Raw genomic sequence first — 20,811 nt, 5'->3', positions numbered from 1 at the left:
ATTTTTGATGTTCCAAAAGTAATAAAAGGATACAAAGTAGAAAACAGAAGTCATGTTAAAAACAAATTTTAGGTTGCAGATCCATTTGTTTAGACTTCAGTGCCTGATTGCTTTTAATTAGGTAAGCTGTTTGGTCTGATACCAGGGAGAAAAACATGCTTAAAAATGATAAATCAAGCCAATATGGAATCAAATCAAATTAAATTAAATTAGATTAAAGTAATTGGGTTAATGGGGAGGAATGGCACAGAAACTTAAAAGGAAATCAGACAGCTGACAGGCTACGAAGCAACAGCTCTGGCAAACAGCTCACCTCCAAGTTCTAAATAAACAGTTTATTATAACATCTAAAGGTTCAGCCAGGGTTTCTTTTGCCATTTTCCTTATTAAAAGCATTTAATAAACAGTTCTTCAAAAAAAAAAAACAGAAAAACAGCTGAGGGATTAACCATATAAGAGCCAGTTGAAATATTTCTATTGGGGATTCTACCCGAAGAATACAGTTTAAGGAAAATGCATATCTAGTTATTCATATATTGACTGCGGCCAGAATTGTATTTGCACAAAATTGGAAGAATGAAGAGATACCTACAGAAGAGGGTGTGATTAGGAAAATATTAGGATGTGCGGAAATGAATAGATTATCACTGACAATTAAGGAGAAAGAGCCAACTGAATACTATATGGCCATGATGGCAAACCTATGGCATTTGTGCTGGCATGCGAGCCGCTGGCAAACTTATCTCACTGTGCATGCGCGCACCTCACAGCTGATTTTCGGCCTCCCAGAGGCTTGAGGAAAGCTTTTGCAGGCCGAAAAATAGGCCCATTTCGTCACTTCCTGTATTTCTGGAAATACCAGAAGTGATGAAATAGGCCCATTTTTCAGCCTGCAAGGGCTTCCTCAAACCTCTGGGAGGCCGAAAAGGCCTCAAACAGGCTGAAAAAATCAGCCGGGGGGCACGGTGCAGGTAAGGGGGCGGCAGGGGGGGATCTCACAATTTTTGGCACAGGAGCCCAAAAAGATTAGCCACCATTGCTATACGGTATGGGATTTATTCTATCAATGGTTAAATAATAAAAAAGGAAGCTAGAAATAAGGAGACAAAATAAAGATGATGTGTGAAAAGTGATAAGTTAATAGGATGGCCAACTTGTTGAATATTACTATGTTAATATTGTATAATTGATTGGCATAATGGATAGGTGGACATAACTATGTTAAGTATCGCAGAATTAAGATGTCATGAAGGATGTTATAACTTTGATTATTGTTTAACCAAGATGCTTGTACCCAGACAACACACTGTTCAACTGAAGATGGAACGATTGTATTAAAAATAAAAAAATTCTGACAAAAAATGGAAAAAGAGTCAGTTGATCAGATTAATTCTGATGAGGGAGATCTTCACAAATCAATAAACGTAGCTTTGACTTATAGCCACTCATTTAGTGACTGTTCAAAGTTACCAGAGCATGAAAAAGTGACATGACCATTTTTCACACTTAGGACTGTTCCAATATCCGGTCACATGATCAAAATTCAGAGGCTTGGCAACTGGCATGTACTTATGACAGTTGCAGTGTCCTGGGGTCACGTGATCCCCTTTTGCAACCTTCTGACAAGCAAAGTCCATAGGGAAGCCGGATTCATTTAACAACTATGTTACTACCTTAACAACGGCAGCAAGAAAAAGCAACATTCATTTAACCACAATTTCACTTAGCCACGGAAATGTCAGGCTCAACTGTTGTCATAAGACGAGGACTACCTGTGCCTTTTAAGTTGCGGTAACTTAAGCCATAAGTAGTAGGTCCCTAGCAACCGTCAATGAACCCTCAATGAGATCTGGCAACATGCATATTTCAATTAAGCTCCCCCTCTGCGCCATTGATAGAAACAGCGTTACAATGGATAATGCAATGCATTTTTAGGAAATGCAGAGCTTTAGACAAATCTACACTCTGTGTAGACAGTGAGTGAAAGCAATCACGATGATAGTCCCCCGACAATGATGACGTTACCTAGGGAGGTAATGAAATGTCTGCGAGAAAACCACAAGCCCCAAAGACACCACAGTCACAAACAAGCCTGCTGGAGTCCCATTCCTGGTTGTGTGTCTACTGTGGCACCCATAAAAAGGTTCAAGCACACAACCACAACCATCATTGTGACTCTTTTATCACCACCACTGCCCTGCAGACCAGTGGTGGGATTCAAATTTTTTTACTACCAGTTCTGGTGGGCGTGGCAGAGAAAGGAGACTCTAAAATCTCCAGTCAGAGGTGGGATTTGCCAGTTCTCCAAACTACTCAAAATTTCCACTACCGGTTCTCCAGAACTGGTCAGAACCTGCTGAATACCCACCCCTGCTGCAGAAGTCCATGCTGTTTGGTCAACTCCTCGTCCCAATCCAGGAGAACATCTTCACAAAAGGGCAATCTCAACCGCCGCCCAGACTTACCATGGTCTTACACCACAGGCACTTCCAATCTTGCAGGCGGAGAACACTGCCACACGTTTTGTCACACACTGCACATTTGGCACTGACCGAAAGATTGCCTTCTAACCACTGATGAGGCATGGCTACCTAGAGGGGAGGTTTATTGGGAGTCAATTGGGAGGAGAAAGAAGGAAGTTTAGTTTCCATCCCTTTTGGATTTCAATCTCATCAACGCTAGAGGTGGGATTGGCTGGTCTATCTTCATACTACTCAACTCTGACCCGAAGAGATCCACTCACAAGGGGCCTCATTCCCATGTTTTTCCTTTGTTGGGGCCATCCTCCTGTCCCAAAGAGTAAAGGGATCTCTATTGGTGCAATGGGTTAGAAACAGGAAGGCTGGCTGGGTGACTTGAGGTCAGTCATGGTCTCTCAACTCAGCCAATGTCACGGAGGGAAAGAGGAAGCAGGAATATCATGCACTCAGCCTTGAGCTGTATAAAAAAGAACGTGGGGTACAAATTGATGAAGATGAGGATCACAATGAGGACAAGGATGAGGATGAGGACAAGGTTGAGACTTAGGTCGAAGTTGAGGTTGAAGGTGAGGATGAGGGTGAGGAAAAGGATGACATTGAGGATGAGGTTTGAGGTTGAGGTTGAAGGTGAGGATGAGGATGAGATTGAGGATGTTGAGGTTGAGGTTGAGATTGAGGGTGACAATGAAGATGAGGTTGAAGTTGAGGATGAGGTTGAGGACAAGGATGACATTGAGGATGAGGTTGAGGTTGAGGTTGAAAGTGAGGATGAGGATGAGATTGAGGATGAGGATGTTGAGGTTGAGGTTGAGATTGAGGGTGACAATGAGAGTTGAGGTTGAAGGTGAGGATGAGGGTGAGGACAAGGATGACATTGAGGATGAGGTTGAGGTTGAGGTTGAAAGTGAGGATGAGGATGAGATTGAGGATGAGGATGTTGAGGTTGAGGTTGAGATTGAGGGTGACAATGAAGATGAGGTTGAGGATGAGGGTTAGAATGAAAATGATGTTGAGAATGAGGGTGAGGATGAGGTTCAAGTTGAGGATAAGGGTGAGGGTGAGGGTGAGCATGAAAATGATATTGAGGTTGAGGGTAAAGATGAGGTTGATGTCGAGGATGAGAATGAAAATGAGGATGAGGTTGAGGGTGAGGACGAAGTTGAAGTTGAAGTTGAGGTTGAGGAGACTGAGGTTGAAACTGAGATTGAGGGTGGGGATAAGGATGAAAATGATATCGAGGTTGAGGGTAAGGGTGAAGTTGAGGTTCAAGTTGAGAATGAAGGTGAGGATGAGGATGAAAATGATGCTAAGGTTGAGGTTGAGGATAAGGATGAGGATGAGAGTGAGACTGAGGTTGAAGGTGAGGATGAAGTTGAGATAGGTTGAAGATGAGGAATATAGATGAGGATGAGATGAAGTTAAGGTTGTGGTTGAGAATGAGGATGAAGATGAGGATGATACCAAGGATGGCTGGAAGGAGAGCTACTGTATTTATTCAGAAGCTGAACAGATACCCTCAACATTTCATTGGTGACATTATACAGCTGCTCATTCTCAATCCTTGGCCACTAATGTTCTTTCTTCACTACTGCAAGACCAGATGGAGTATCAGTCCTAAAATCTGGCCATTCTCTGCAGCTGGGAATGAAACTATTGTAGACATCTCCAACCCTGTTGGAAACAAATTTGTAGCTCCTCAGGGCCTAATTGAAAATAATCCAAGGTTTTCTTGGTGGTAAAGTTACATACCTAATTCAACAGGACATCATGTGCTAAAAACATGTTTGTTAGACAGGACCCACAGCGAGCTAAAATTCACCCTGCCTAATGGTTATTACGGGCAATTGTTTTTCAACAAAAACTGAAAAATAGGATTTACTGTTTGTTGCAAAGACTTACACCATCTTCATCCTCAATGATATCTCTTCCAATTGAAGTCAACGTTGTCCATTTGCAATTATTTATTGCCCGAACGGCACATCTTTTGTGAGCCTTGAACTTGCATACTAGGAGAAAGGAATAAATGTATTTTTTTTAAAGAGAACATTATTTCCTTCAAGGTCACAAAATCTATCTTAACCAAATGTCCATTCATAGGAAAGGATTTGCTTTCAACCTTCACCAATTTACACATAGTTCTCAACTTACGATTAGTCGCTTAACAACTGTTCAAAGTTATGGTGGACCTTCCCAGAGCTATTTACAACCTGTTTTCCAAGTTAAGATGATTGCACAAACACACACAAATCAAGAGAACGAGGACCACATATTAAGTTCCAATTAATCTGATTTATTGCCCCTGTCTATATACAAGAATCTAATCAATTAACTGTCAGTCTAAACTGGCGGTAAAGAGTTAATGGAATTGAAGAAGGGTTGGACTTAGACTGCTTGTGACAATGGAATGACTTCAGGTTGATTCCTCTTTTGACTCCACCTCCAAGCTCTCCCTGTCAACTCGTAAATCATTCCTATGACTGTTTCCAAGTTGCCATAAGAAGAAGAGGGGAAAGGCCTGAGGGAACAGTGCAGCAGATGAAGACCAGAAGCACATTCCACACTTATCTTGTGGAGATTGTAGCCTAGGCTACTGGATGTTCTGCCCGGGAAAATCTTTCATTGGAGAATGTGATTGATGATACCCAGTCCGTGAATGTGTTTTGTTGGAGAATCTGATTTATAACACACACAGGGCCATAGGTAATAGTAAATTACGTGTCTTAGAGTTGGCTTCATATGGGTTAGTGCCGGACGTGTTGCTCCTAATAAATTTTCTGGATTCCTTTGAAGCTTGACTCAAGGCTCATGATTTAATTCTGTGATGGAGAACCTATGGCACGCGTGCCACAGATGGCACGCAGAGACATTTGTGCCGGCACGCGAGCTGCAAGCAAACTTACCTCACTGCGCATGTGCGCACAATTACAGCTGATTTTCAGCTGGTTTGAGGCCTTTTTCAGCCTCCCAAAGGCTTGAGGAAGGCTTCTGCAAGTTTTGTAGGCTGAAAACTAGCCCTGTTTTGTCACTTCTGGTATTTTTGGAAAAACAGGAAATGACAAAACGGGGCTAATTTTTGGCCTACAAAGCTTGGGGAAGCCTGCAGAAGCCTTCCTCAAGCTTTTGGGAGGCTGAAAAGGCCTCAAACTGGCTGAAAATCAGCTGTGAGGCAGAGTGCAGGGGTGGCGGGAGTGGGTGGGTGGGTGGGTGGATTGTGCGCATATACATAGGGGGCGTGGGGGGCCATGCATTGCCTTCTGGGTGCTGGCACGTGAGTGCGAGCGTGCAAGCGTGTGCACAATTTTGGGCACAGGAGCCCAAAAAGGTTAGCCACCACTGATTTAATTAGAGCAATCATTGGAACCCTAACACTGCCTCTCTTTCTCCTAAATGCACATACATACACACCTGCATACACACCCTTATGGCCGTTTGCACCATCTTGAGGTCACGTGGTCACAGTTTGCAATGTTTTTTACCAGTTTTCTGTCACCGGCTTCCAATTTCTGGCAAAAATATGACTATTGGGGAAAACGGATTTGCTTTTAACAAGCATGGCATTCGTATAAATGACCAGTGCAAAAAATCAGATTCGGTCACAATGCTTCAACTTACGACTGCAATGACTCAGAATCGTAATTCCAGTCTCAATTCCAGTCATAAGTCGAGGATTGTTGCTCCCTTGGGCATTCATCATACAGTTTAGCTTCCAATTCCCTGAACATTTTTATTCCTCTTCTCCGCATTCTTTCTCAGGCCTTGGCATCTTCTTCGTACCGTGGTGACATCTTTATGTGGACGGCTACTCCAGCATTAGTCCTTAAATGGAAATTTATGACCAGGTTCTCAGAAAGGGTCAAGCTATCTGTCATTGTATGGGGGTGCGACGGCTCAGCTGTTAAAGACTGAGGCTGAGCGTTATCAGATTTCCGGTTCACAGATCGGGTTCAAGACCTGAGCATCGCACGAAGGGGTGAGCTCCTGTTCCTTGCTCCAGCTCCTGCCCACCTAGAAGCTCAAAAGCATGAAAATGCAAGCAGATAAATAGGTACCACTTCAGCGGGAAGGCAACAGCATTTTGTGCGCCTTTGGGGTATAATCATGCTGGACACATGACCACAGAAAATGTTTTTGGACAATGCTGCCTTTCTCGGCCAAGAAACCGAGATGAGCACCATGCCACAGAGTGGGACACAACTGGACAGAGGAAAGCCTTACCTTTCGTTGTTATCGATGCCATGTGTGTTCCCCAAGCAAAATGCATGATACCTGATCTATTCAGTCCTGTTTAGGCATAAGTATCACACCCACTCACACACCCACAGAGACATACACACACACACACACACACACACACACACACACACACAAGAGAAGCTGCTTGGCAGTCTCTTTGTAAGACACCTTATGAAGCCAAGACGCATAGCATCTGCACTCTTATACAAACAAGGGCTGAAAAGCCACTTCAAACCTTAGCCAAGTCCTGGATAATTATTATTTATCACAATAAAAGCCTGTTGCTTGCAAGCTTTCCCTGTGCAATTCAGCATCCCAGAAGTTTCAAGTTGATCGCTTTCCAAGAACAGCTGCTTCTCCAAATGCCTTTGTTGGTTCCAAAGAAAGAAACATTAATCTGACGAGATGCGAGTCCTGTGACTTGTAATTTAACATGTCAGGAAGCGTAACGCTTGCCCAAGCATATTATTTCAATAATAAGAGTAACTGGATTTTTTTAAAAAAACCCTGCAGATAGAATCCAAGAATTGTACAAGGAATGAATCGAGGAATTCATTTAAGGAGAAACTTCCTTAACAGTGAGGACAATTAACCAGTGAAACAGAAGTTGCCTCCAGAAGTGATGGGTGGTTCATTACTGGAGGCTTTTAAGAAGAGACTGGACAGCCACTTGTCTGGAATAGTATAGGATCCCCATGAGCAAAGGGGTTGGACTAGGAGACCTCCAAGGGCCCTTCCAGCTCTATTATTATACTGTATATTCTAAGAATTCAACACCATGAGTCAAAGTCTAAACTCTGTGGACTAGGGGAGACAATGATAGCTGCGTTCCAATGTTTGAGGGGCTGCCCCAAAGAAGACGGACCCCACCTATTTTCCAAAGCTCTTGAAAGCCGGACAAGAAGCAACAGATGGAAACTAACCAAGGAGAGAAGCAATTTAGGGACTAAGGAGAAATTTCCTAACAGTCAATGAATCAATGAATGGAATAGCTTTCCTTCACAGGTTGTGGGTGCTGGAGGTTTTTAAGAAAAGACTGGACGGCCACCCGTCTCCAATGGTACAAGGTCTCCTGCTTGAGCAGGGGGTTGGACTAGAAGACCTTCAAGGTCCCTGTTATTCTATTCTATTCTATTCTATTCTATTCCATTCCATTCCATTCCATTCTATTCTACTGTTATTCCATTCGTTCCATTCCGTCCTCCATTCTATTCTATTCTATTCTATTCTATTCTATTCTATTCTATTCTATTCCATTCCATTCCATTCCATTCCATTCCATTCCATTCCATTCCATTCTATTCATTCCATTCCATTCCATTCTATTCATTCCATTCCATTCCATTCTATTGTTATTCCATTCTGTTCCATTCCATTCCATTCCATTCCATTCCATTCCATTCTATTCTATTCTATTGTTATTCCATCTTCCATTCCATTCCATTCCATTCCATTCCATTCCATTCCATTCCATTCTATTCTATTCTATTCTATTCTCTATTCTATTCTATTCTATTCTTCCATTCCATTCTATTCCATTCCATTCCATTCTATTCTATTCTATTGTTATTCATTCTTCATTCCATTCCATTCCATTCCATTCATTCCATTCTCTGTTCTATTCTATTCTTCTTCTGAAGGAAGACATTCATTTACACAACAAACAAAAATCACCCCTCCGTTTAAACAAGGGACTCGTACTTTGCATTTTCGTGCTAAATGAGGATTCAGTGTGGACTGATTTACCTTCGCAAGACAAGCCATGGGAAGTGACTCCAGAGAGGCTCTCACGGCAGACGTTGCAAAAAGTGGGCCTCGCGTGGGAACAAGCATACCAGTTGTGCATCCCTGAGAAGTGTTCCACGTTAAACTGGGCTGCCTGATTAAAAATAAAAATTAAAATTAAAGACAGATTTCCAAGTTGCGAGATGAACCAGAGTTTACGATCGCCGCATCCTGGAGAAGTTCGCCTTTCCAGCAAACCAACCCACCAACCAACCAACGAAAACCCCTGCATGACATTCCTTCTTTCGAAGCAAAAACAGAACAGGCTAAATATAAACCTCCAATCGATGCTCAGCTCGGGTTTTGTGGATTTATTAAGAACACAGACATTTTTCTTTCCTATTTTCTGCACCTTGATAAAGAGACAATCCTGACTTTTTTTAAAAAAAACAAATTATTGATTTGTTTTGATTCTTGATAAATGCATCTGTTCTTTTATGTACACCGAGAGCATTTGCACCGAGACAAATTCCTTGTGTGTCCAATCACACTTGGCCAATAAAGAATTCTATTCTATTCTATTCTATTCTATTCTATTCTATTCTATTCTATTTTTCATTCCAATTTCTATTCCATTCTATTCTACACTATTCCACATTCCACATTCCACATTCCACATTCTATTCTATTCTATTCTATTCCACATTCCACATTCTATTCTATTCTATTCTATTCCATTCCATTCCATTCTATTCTATTCTATTCTTGTCTCAAGTTTACCTCATAATGTTCTCGGGACTGGACAGACTTGAGCGAACTAATCCAGTCTTCCATCTCTTTTCTGTTCTCTGCACACAGTATCAACCTTCGGAACGGAGTGATGATCTGAAAAGGATCGCTTAGGTTAGGATTGTAAATTGCTAAAGGGAAGGCAGGTCCAAACAGAACATAAGAGTTTTTTAAAAAAAACAACAACTTATTTTTATCCGACACATAAATGAGAACACTCCCCTTCGTCACCGTTGTAAGAGCAAATTAAACCAGCAGCTGCAAAGGTTTCGTTTCTGCATATTACAGAACAAAATAATTTATCCTGCATTCGATTTGTACACACCCGGGGAAAAATCAGAATGTTTTTCAGATTTGCTTTAAAAACACATCCGTAAGTGTATACCCTAGTAACAATGATGGTTGAGAAAGATAAATCTTTCTTAATATCCTGCATTTGACAAGTACACAATGATCTAAGGACTCGTGTAACCAGAGATTGGCATGCTCACCAAAACGCAGCACAACCTGACAGACGGGACAGGGAAAGCTGTCAATCATCAGAGTTGAACGACATTCCCATTCAGTTGGGTCCCCCTTGCCAAATCTTAAATTCAAATATAATCTCCTCAGTCTGAAATTCTTCAGGATGAGTCAAACAAAGACCAAACAAGATAGTGTTTGTACCTCCGACTTCCGAAAAGCAGTGAGGTTTAGACCGTGAAGCAAAGCACATTTTTTTTTTTTTCCATCCTGGTTAGATTCGTTGCTTGCGATATCTTTTTCACCTCTCTGGAGACCTCATTTTGGAAAGCTTAAACGATGGCATAATCTATTTCAGATCACCAGAACATGATTCCAGATTCTGAATGCCACGTCAAGATGCACTAGAAGACGGTCTGTTTGATAAACCCGGTTTAAGCGTCTTGCAAAAATAGCAGATCTTCCTGGCCAACAACTTACCCAGTCTTCTTCTTGGCAGTGTGTTCACTCTTTGCTGCTCTCCACAAATGGCACTAACACATCAGGCAAGATCACTCAGTACGTAGGTACAACACACACACACACACACACACACACACACATACAGCCCCAGGGTCACGTGCAAACAGTAAAAACTCCTGAGCATTTTCATATAAACAAACAGAAGGATCTTTTTCCGTCCTTCTCTTTCTTGCTCCGTTCAAACCCTCGGTATCCGTTCCTTTTCCTGAACGTCAGCGAAGAAGAAGTAGGGAGTCTCACTACAGGGTGGGGGGATCATGCAGCCAGATCCCCCCCCCCTTTTTTAAAAAAAGTACGGCTACCTCCTCAACGTACGACTAAATGAACTGTTTGTAAGTCAAGGTGGTAAACACGGCGACTATGCTGCCAAATTTGCATTTCTCGCTCTGGGTTGGAAGAAATAACCCGGAGAATGGACACAATTGTTCACCTTGTGATCCAACCCAATCATCAAAAGAGATTCTTGGCCAGAAACTGGAATATTTTGTCTGTCTTTTTTTTTTTTTAAAGCAGCTGCATTTTTTGCAAGGTGTGAACCCATGAAAACCTTTCCTGGCTGTTTCTGCATCCATTCTGCCTTCACATATTTTTTTTTTCTTTCCATTTTTTTTTTCCCGCCAGCTTAAGCCTCCAAAACCACTTGTTGCCCCTTTGCAAAATTGCAGGAAGCCTGCCTGACCAAGGCATAAAATACCTATCTCTTCCGTTCAATTTTTTCTACCATTCCAATTTTCTTCTAGGAAAACCAGGTAAAAATTTTAAACAAACCACTAAATGAAAATCAACCACATTTTTTTTTTTTAATAGGCTAAGAGTTTCCTAAATCTGTATGGAGATTGTCAATCGTCCAACTCATGGTTATCCCAAAGGTGCTTTTGTCTTCCAAAATAGCAACTGGATTTTCGTATGTTTTTTTTTTTCCCTTGAAACTGTTTTGCTTTCTCATCCAAGGAGCTTCTTCAGTTCTGACCTGAAGAAGAACCGAATGGAAGAAGCTTCTATCTTGGATTTGGAACACATTTTCAAGGGGAACCCCACAAAAATAGGTCTAGCTGAAAATCACCTTAGGGAGTTCCTTGCTGGGATTCTTGGTCATGCTGGGGAAATTGGAGGTTGAACTGTGATATCAACCAAAGTGGATTCCCAGTTAACCATCTGTTGCCTTCGACAAAAGAAAGAATGAAAGAGAGAGAAAAAACAGAGGGGAAAGATAATGGACCCCTTCTGCTCACCTTTGCTTACCTGTGATTAAGTTCCTTCTTCACCCACACCCAAGTATTAGAAAGAAGATCGCAAGGAGGACTGGAGTTTGGACTTCTGGGAACAAGTACGATGAAGAAATGAAGCCATCTAGCTCCAGAAAAACTCATAAAGTATCCTCGGGTCCACCTTTTCTCTCTCTCTCTCTCTTTCTCTCTCCCTCTCTCTCTCTCTCTCCCTCCCTCCCTCCCTCCCTCTCCCCTCCCTCCCTCTCTCCCTCCCTTCCCTTCTGTCTCTCCCTCCCTCTCTCTTTTCTCTCTTTTCCTCTCTCTCTCCTCTCTCTCCTATCTCCTTGTTTCTCTCTCTCTCTCTCCTCCCTCTCTCCTCCCTTCCTCCCGTCTCTCCCTTCCTCTCTCTTTTTCTCTCTTTTCCTCTCTTTCTCTCCCTCTCCCTATCTCCTTCTTTCTCTCTCTCTTTCTCCTCTCTTTTTCTGTTTCTTTCTCTCTCTCTTCCTCTCTCTCTCTTTCACTCTCTCTCTCCCTATCTCCCTCTTTCTTTCTTTCTCTTTTTCTCTTCTGTTTCTGTTCCTTTCTTTCCCTCTTCCTCTCACTCTCTCTCCCTATCTCCCTTTCTTTCTCTCTCTCTCTTTCTCCTCTCTTTTTCTGTTTCTTTCTTTCTCTTTCTCTCTCTCTCCCTCTCTCCCTCTTTCTTTCACCCTCTTTCTTTCTCCCTCTTTCTCCTCTATTTTTCTCTCTTTGTTTCTTTCTCTCTCTCTTCCTCTCTCTCCGTCTCTGTCTTTCTGTCTCTCTGTGCGTCTCATTCTCTCTTTCTCTCTCTCCTCTCTCCCTCTCTCTCTCTCTCCGCCCTACTTAATTCACAGCATTGTTACGGGGAAAAACGGGAGGAGGGAGGGAGCTCTCGGTATGCCACCTCGAGATATTCATCTCGGGATCTCCGTCCAACAATCAGATAAAAAATGTACAACAGGGGATCTTGGCTTAACACACACTCACGCCTGTGCATTGTGTACGGCTCACAAATCCACTTCTGGGAAAGATTGTGCTATCAACTGTTGTTTGAAGAAAGGGTTTTTGTGAATGGATATGATTTACACGTTCAGAGAAACATGGAAACGCTGACGGGATGTCGATTATCGTAATGAGCAGATTTAGCAGTTATAGGGATTCTTCGCTCTTTGGGCAAATTGCCCAAAAAAGCCAACATAGACCTAGGCTGCATTAACAGAAAGATAAAATCGAGATTCCATAAAGTGTTAGTTCTATTTTATAAAACCACCTTAGGAATTCTGCATCCAGTTTTGGTCGCCACAATGTTAAAAAAAAAGATGTTGAGACTTTGGAAAAAGTGCAGAGAAGAGCAAGTAAGGCGATTCGAGGCCTGGAGACAAAAGCATACGAAGAACAGTTGCAGGATTTGGGTTTGTCTATTCTAGGGAAAAGAGGGACTAGAGGAGACATGATAATATTATTCCAATATTTGAGGGGCTGCCCCAAAGAAGAGGAGGTCAAACTATTCTTCAAAGGCAGCACAAGAAGCAAAGGATGGAAACTAACCAAGGAGAGAAGCAACCTGGAATGAAGGAGAAATTGTCTAACAGTGAGAAAATTTAACCAGTGGAACAGCCTGCCACCAGAAGTTGTGGATGCTCCATTACTGGAGGTTTTTAAGAAAAGACCGGACAGTCATTTGACTAGGATGCTATTTCTCCGTGAGGGTGACTCTTTCTGATAATATTTTTTAAAAAAATTACATCCCCAAGGCCTTAAAGGAACAGAAGTACAGCTTTTCAAATGAAATTTGGCTGTAATTAGTAGTGTTTGCTTCGGTTCGTAGAAACGGACTGCATGCCATATCTGGTATGCTTTCTAAGTTAAAAAAAAAAAACAAAACAAACCTTTGGAATACTTGTAATAATTCCTTGTAATAATTTGTACCATTCACAGTGCGTATTTCTTGCATATTCACCCCTGAGTTTGGCGAATCTTCAATTGAAGATTCTCGCCTTGAGTAGTTTCCACCCGTTGCTTCTTGTCCTGCCCTCAGGGGCTTTGGGTTTGACTCCCTCTTCTTTGGGGCAGCCCCTCAAATACTGGAAGACTGCTATCATGTCACCCCCTTGGTCCTTCTTTTCATTTTCCCATGTCCAACCAGGACAAAAGAACAAAGCGCTTTTTTCTCAGAGTCAAACCAATCCAAAGCGATAGAAACCAGAATGTCCGTCAGCGAAAACAGGACTTTCTTCGTAAAGACCAGCCGGGTGATTTGTCGCGTTATCTGATCGAGGTAAGAACAGAACGGCTGTACTTCAATGGGACAGGTGAAACGGCCCTCTTCCACTGATGCCAAACGAGGTGGTGGGGGGGAAAGGGGCTATGGTTTTCAGAAATCCAATATTTAACCGAGGACAGGGCTAGATTTCGGGCGATAAAGAGTGGGTGCGCCGAGAGACGAAGGGTTGGTGTGGCTTCTTTCCAAACCAAACACCTGAATGGCTGCGAAGGATCAAAGGATGGTATGTATGTACAGAGGAGGCCCTGGGGTGGGGTGGGGGTCAGAGGAAGGGTCATATGTGGAGATAGGACCCCAGCTATGGATGGAATGGACACAAGAGCGAGGAATATGAATTCTGATTTTTTAAGAAACGTTTTCTCTTCATTTTTGTGCCTTAAGCAGCCTTACTCCTTTCTGTCTTCTCCCTCTCTACAGAAGGAGGGAGGGTCGCGGGGGGGGGGCTGCCCCAAACAAAGATTTAAAACTGCTTTTACTTTTCTCTGTGGGAGGAGAGGGGGGTCGCGGGGAGTGGGGGGGTGCAGCTTTGAGCAGCTCTGCAATAGGAAAGGGGTTGAAAATGCGCATTCTTAGCGAGGCAGAAGTTAGCACCTTAAACCGCTAGCCAGAATATTAGGAACAAGAATAGCGTGGCGATCCAGGGCGTGGCACAAAGGCAACACAGTCACATCAGTAAGAAAAGTCCCTTTAGTACCTCCGACTTGGCCCCCAAAGTCCAGGTTACCTTTGGCTGGAGGAAATTCAGTCCGAAAAAACAAAGTACATACAAACTGTAACTAAACCGTAACTAAAAATCCACACAAACCACGCTGCAGCAATTAACTGGACGGGGCAGGAAAAGGAATTGCAGACTTGAAAGGCCAACAAAACACACACAGTTGGTAAGACCCTAGGACCCCAGATAAGCCTCGACAAAACAAGATAACACACAATTGGCTTCCAACAACTAGCTGTGCAAAAAATCCCTTTTTAAACACTGTGTTCCTAGCTGCAGCTAATGAAGGGAATCAGGGCCCTTTCCTCCCCCGTAAGCCATGCAACTCTCATTGCTCCTTTTCATTGCAATATATTATTCCATTTAACATTGGCATTGAGTTATAAACTCAGACAAAATACAATATATTGTTCCAATAGATTATTCAATTGACTTTTTCTTTACTTCTTCTCCCTGTTCTTGGAGCAAAAATCAAATTTTCAAAGCTTTCGGTGGCTTCTTAGGAGCCCTCAATAAGCAGGTCACCTACCGTGAAGCTGTTGTTGACGTTTTTGGTGCTCGATTCAGCCACGCTGGCATCTGAGAGGTCAACCTCATCGAATATTAAGGACTGTGGAAAGAAAAGAGAGGTGCAAGTTCAATCCCAGCCAAGCTCCTCTTGTTCATTACAGGCTGAACCCATTAATAAATCTAAGAACTGTTAGCCTGAATTATGCAAAATGCAAAGCCCCTTTCTAAAAGAAAAGAAAGGAAGGAAGATGTTTAAGCTCTGTCTCTCCACCTCATAGAATAGAATAGTAAAATAGAGTTCTTTATTGGCCAAGGGTGATTGGACACACAAGGAACTTGTCTTTAGCGCAAATGCTCTCAGTGTACATAAAAGAAAAGGTACATTCATCAAGAGTCGAGAATCATCAGCTACAACACTTAGTAATAGTCATAGGGTACAACAGAGTGGAGTGGAGTGGAGTGGAGTGGAGTGGAGTGGAGTGGAAGGGAAGGGAAGGGAAGGGAAGGGAATAGAATAGAATAGAATAGAATAGAATAGAATAGAATAGAATAGAATAGAATAGAATAGAATAGAATAGAATATTTACAGAATGGAATGGAATGGAATAGAATGGAATAGAATAGAATAGAAATAGAATAGAATAGAATAGAATAGAATAGAATAGAATAGAATATTTACAGAATGGAATGGAATGGAATGGAATGGAATGGAATAGAATAGAATAGAATATTTACAGAATGGAATGGAATGGAATGGAATGGAATGGAATGGAATGGAATGGAATGGAATAGAATAGAATAGAATATTTACAGAATGGAATGGAATGGAATGGAATGGAATGGAATAGAATAGAATAGAATAGAATAGAATAGAATAGAATAGAATAGAATTCTTTATTGGCCAAGTGTGATAGGACACACAAGGAATTTGTCTTGGTTCATATGCTCTTAATGTACATTAAAAAAAAAGACATTCATCAAGAGTCAAGAATCATCGGGTACAACACTTAATGATAGTCATTGGGTAAAATGAGCAATCAAATCATACTAGGAAACAGCCAATATAAATTGTAAGGCTACAAAGCGACAAAGTTACCGTCATACAGTCACAAGTGGGAGGGGATGGGTGATAAGGAGTGATGAGAAGATTAATAAAGTAATAGTAGTGCAAACTTTGTAAATAGTTGGACAGTGCTGAAGGAATTATTTATTTAGCAGAGTGATGGCATTTGGGAAAAAACTCCCCTTGTGTCTAGTTGTTCTGGTGTGCAGTGCTCTATAGCGTCGTTTTGAGGAAAGGAGTTGAAATAGTTTATGTCTGGGATGTGAGGGGTGTGTAGATATTTTCACAGCCCTCTTTTTGACTCATGTGCAGGATACAGGTCCTCCATGGAAGGCAGGTTGGTAGCCATTGTTTTTTCTGCAGTCCTAATTACCCTCTGGAGTCCGGGTCTGTCCTGTTGGGTTGCAGAGCGAAACCAGACAGTCATAGAGGTGCAGATGACAGACTCCATCCTTCCTCTGCAGAACTGGATCAGCAGCTCCTTGGGCAGTTTGAATGTTCTGAGTTGGCACAGAAAGAAAATTCCTGGTGCTTTTTTGATGATGTTTTTGATGTTAGGTATCCCTTTTAGGTCTTGTGATATAATAGAACATAGAAATTTGAAGATCTCTACTGCTGATACTGTGTTGTCTAGTATTGTAAGAAGTGGTAGCATGGAAGGTTTTCTTCTGAAGTCTACCACCATTTCTACAGTTTTGAGCCATTATCCTTATGTATTATTCAAAATATATCATCATCATCTTCTTCATTTAATGACCCCATAATTGCTTGCAGGGTGGAGTCTGGGCAACTGAGTGCTTTACTTGCCGGATGCCTTTCTTGTTACCAATGAGGAGTTATAGTCATCATGCCCAGAAAGAGAAATATTTGCCTCTAGCTAGGATCGAACTCATAGCCTCCCGATTGTGAGGCGAGAGATTCACCTTTAGGCCACCACATCACTCCATATTATTCAAAATCTGTACTTATGAATAAATATGCTGTGATATGCAGCAGCTTCCCCCATGATTTAAAGCTTTTCCTATATACTCAGAACAACCAGCATGATTAAAAACTATGACTGATAAGAATTTCCCCCTAAAATATTGGATAAAACATGAATATAGACACTGTTTCATCTGCAAATGGATTTATCTTTATTATCTCTCTTGAGCCCAAGGTATAAAGATAATTTCATGTTTTACAGGATTAGAAATGGTAGTGTTCTTTTCCTTAAATGCCTTTGTAGCAGGAATAAGGAAGAACTAGTTTTCTAGATCCTGCGTTGTTCTCTGTTTCTTGGCAAAGCAAAATCTTTCAGGGGGAAAAAGGTATATTTGCTTTTTCTAGATCTCTTTTAGATCATGCCAGTTTTAACCCAAGGTCAATTTGAAAGGAACACTAACAATGTAAATCCGATCTGCATTCACTAGCTAGGCTATCGAATAATTTCTTCGCCAAATCCAAAGCCAAATGTACAATCTTGGCTTCTTTTGAGTGCCTTAGAAAGTTATGCTATAAGTAGAAGGAAATGGAATAGTTGCAAGGGGAAAAAAAATACAGCAGCAATCTTATTTTATCACTCTTATCTTCCGTAGCCATTTCTAAAAGCCTCAAAAATACAATTATTATATCAGGCAAAGCCTGTTCCTTAATAAGTGAATAATAAATCTTTACCTTGGAATTCTTGGCATAGTAAAGAGTTCGGCCCCGTAGTTTAAAGTAACGTCGTTTCCATCTCTGGAATGAGCTGGTTTGTTTCAAGAGAAGTCCTTCCCTTATACTGGTCTTAAAGAGAAAAAAGAGAAGAATATATTAAAATCCTACACATGCCAAAATGGTTATATATACCGTATAATTATTTTCTGTCTCTGCTGTTCTCCACAGATAATATTCTGAAGTGATGGCTTAATAATGTATTTAATTATAGCTGTTATAGCAATCTAGCAATTTGAACTATTTTTAATTCAGCTTTGGTTTTTCTGCTGTTTTAATAGTCTTAGGTGGGTTTTGGGTTTCTGGAATCGGGGGTGGAGGGTGTGCATTTATGTTGCCTATCAAATCCCAAATGAAAGGTTGAGATATATTTTTTTAGTACAAAGAGAATAAAAATTGCATAGCCTGAAAAAAAATAACTTTATTTAAGGGGAACAAAAAGGCAGAGGGTAGAGGGGGAGGAGGAAGAGAAGAAGAGGAGGAAGGGGAGAAGGAGGTAGAAGGAGATGAAGAAGATGAAGAAGAAGAGAGGAGGGGAAGGATGACGAGGAGGAGGGAGAAGAAGAAACAAAAGAAACAGAAGGAGGAAGAGAGAGAAAGAGGATGAGGGGAAAAAAGGAAGAAGAGGAAAGAAGAAGAGGAGAAGGAGAAGGAAAAGAAACAGAAGGAGGAGGAGGAAAAGGAGGAGGAGGAAAAGGAGAAGGAAAGGAAGAAAGAGGATGGGAAATGAAAGGAAGGAGGGAGGAGGAGGAAGGAGGAGGGAGAAAGAAGGAGAAGAGAAGAGACGAGAAGGAAAATTGCCTTGGTACAAGATGTTTTTCCACACTGAGCATCATCCATTTGTAAAGGAATAGAAGTGCAGCCAATTCCCACAAGATGGCGGAACTGATCAATAAACAAAGTTGAAGTTACTTAGAAGTTACACCCACTTCCCATTTTGGGTTATTTTGCCCATGTAAACACATGTAACCAACTCTACGTTGCCACTAAAGAAAATACAGCCCTATGTTATTTTCACATAAAATTGTGTAACATTATCCTTTTAACTTGTGCACAGAGTTGCAAACTCCGTAAAGTAGTCCTCTAATTGTTCTTTTGGAGCAAAAAAGAATAAGGAAAGAGCAACTATTTTATAAAATTGTCTGTGAGAGACTCTTTCCCTGGAAATACGGTAAAAATTCCAGGTGAGAACTTTGACGAATAAACCAGAGTTGTTTTTTCCTGCCAACGTTAAAGCTTTTCACAGAAGGACCAAGTTTCAAATGTTCACTTTCATAGTCGAAGTTCCAGAAAAATATCCAAATATGGGTATTTGTAGGAGTGTTTTCTTCCCAGGGATACGAGATGTACACATCCAGTCTAAACTATTTAAAAAAAAAAAAACAATAATCCTTTTCCCTGGAATTTAAATTAAGCATTTCAAATTAAGTTTAATCCATAAAACAGAAAAACCGGATTGCTAATTTGGAAAAGGAAGATTGAGTCTTTTGGATTAATTAGCTGTTTGTTTCTCTTCAGCCTTAGCTCTTTCTTGGCCTCATGACAAGAACTTGCAAAATGTTTTGCTTCTCCCAGAGTTTTGAGCTGCTGCCTTTTCATTAAGTAATAAATAACCACTGCTGCGGAGTTCTCCTTCTGTATTTTTCTACATATTAATCTACTCCGATGCTGTCAAATTATGGACCGAATTCAGAGGGACACTAGTCATGCACAAATAAAAATAAGCTTAAACCTGATCCGAGGCATCGTATTTCAATCCTCCTAGCACCCAAGGACTGTGTATTATTCAAGGCACGATATACCAATAAAAGAAAATATTTGTAGCTCCGGGTTGAAATGAGGGGTCCTTGAGGCTCTCTGAGCTTGGTTGTTTTCTTGCAGATGTTTTATCGCCTGACTAGGTAACAGCATAGTAAGGAGTGGGATTTGTGGAATGAAGGAACAGGAGGAGGGGAAAGAGAAGAGAAGGAAAAAGCAAGGAGGAGGAGGAGGAGGAGGAGGGAGGAGGAGAGGAGGAGGAAGAAGAAGAAGAAGAAGAAGAAGAAGAAGAAGAAGAAGAAGAAGAAGAAGAAGAAAAGAAGAAGAAGAAGAAGAAGAAGAAGAAGAAGAAGAAGAAGAAGAAGAAGAAGAAGAAGAAGAAGAAGAAGAAGAAGAAGAAGAAGAAGAAGAAGAAACAGGAGGAGGAGGAGGAGGGGCGGGGGATGTAGGGTCCTTGATGCTCTCTGAGCTTCATTGTTTTTTTGCAGACATTTCATTACCCAACTAGGTAACATCATCAGTACTAGGAAGGAGTGGGGTTTGTGGAATGAAGGAGAAGGAGAGGGGGAAAGAGAAGAAGAAGGAGAACTGTGGCATTCCCAGTGCTCTCTGAGCTTGGTTGTCTTTATGCAGACATTTCATTACCCATCTAGGTAACCTCATCAGTATCGAGCATTGATGATGTTACCTAGTTTGGGTAATGAAATGTCTTCAAGAAAACCACCAAACTCAGACATCAGTCCTGAAAGTTTTCTCCACTTCTTTGCTACTATCTACTTTAAGAAAAAAAATACCTGAAATTTCTCATGATTAGTAATAAACTAGGAGAGATTGACAAGGATAATTATTTTATACAGTGTTTTGTGTGTGTGTGTGTGTGTGTGTGTGTGTGTGTGTGTGTAAATATGTAGGCCATTCAACAGTTTTGTTAGTTACAAGAGCATTTGACTGCAATCTAAGAGAAGCACAATCCCACACTATGAGTTCTTTTAATAAAGTTGATTTAACATTAGTGGTCTTTGTTTAGTAACAAGTAAAAGTAATTGTTTTCCTTATTTAGGTAAGCTTTTTCCACTAAAATCAGGTTGGCCCATCCAGATCGTCAACAAACAGTCGTGCCTTGAAATAAGTACAGTATAATAAAAACCACAGCCGCATCTAAAGTATATTCAAATCAGCTGAAGAAAAGCTGATTGAACAATCTAGCCAACTATGGTGAATAGCGATACAAGCTGCTGACCAATTGGTGTTGGTGCTTAGCACTGATGACGTTACCTAGTTTGGTAATGAAACGTCTGCAAAGGAAAGAAGCAAATCTGAGAGCACCAAGGAGCCCTCAAGGAACAAGG

General features: G+C 41.3%; 1 protein-coding gene across 3 annotated transcripts in view; it reads right to left on the bottom strand.

The window, feature by feature from the left end:
* DGKH (diacylglycerol kinase eta) overlaps positions 1-20,811 on the bottom strand; it is a 98,620-nt gene that overhangs the window by 37,418 nt on the left and 40,391 nt on the right. For 2 of the 3 annotated variants that reach the window (XM_087938044.1, XM_087938045.1), the window contains exons 2-7: positions 17,666-17,776; positions 14,966-15,046; positions 9,219-9,323; positions 8,460-8,592; positions 4,380-4,486; positions 2,466-2,591 (exon numbers count right to left, since the gene is read on the bottom strand). In XM_087938044.1, the coding sequence (XP_087794170.1) occupies positions 2,466-2,591; positions 4,380-4,486; positions 8,460-8,592; positions 9,219-9,323; positions 14,966-15,046; positions 17,666-17,776 (663 nt within the window). Of the gene's footprint in view, positions 1-2,465; positions 2,592-4,379; positions 4,487-8,459; positions 8,593-9,218; positions 9,324-11,453; positions 11,567-14,965; positions 15,047-17,665; positions 17,777-20,811 lie in introns of those variants that run through there. The other variant, XM_087938047.1, reaches the window with a different exon arrangement.

Source organism: Pseudonaja textilis, chromosome 8 (assembly GCF_049901715.1).
Source record: "Pseudonaja textilis isolate UNSWEBS1 chromosome 8, rPseTex1.2, whole genome shotgun sequence".
Taxonomy (NCBI): Eukaryota; Metazoa; Chordata; class Lepidosauria; order Squamata; family Elapidae; genus Pseudonaja; species Pseudonaja textilis.
Note: the sequence above shows the minus strand (reverse complement) of the source record. Positions and strands in the feature narration are given on the sequence as shown.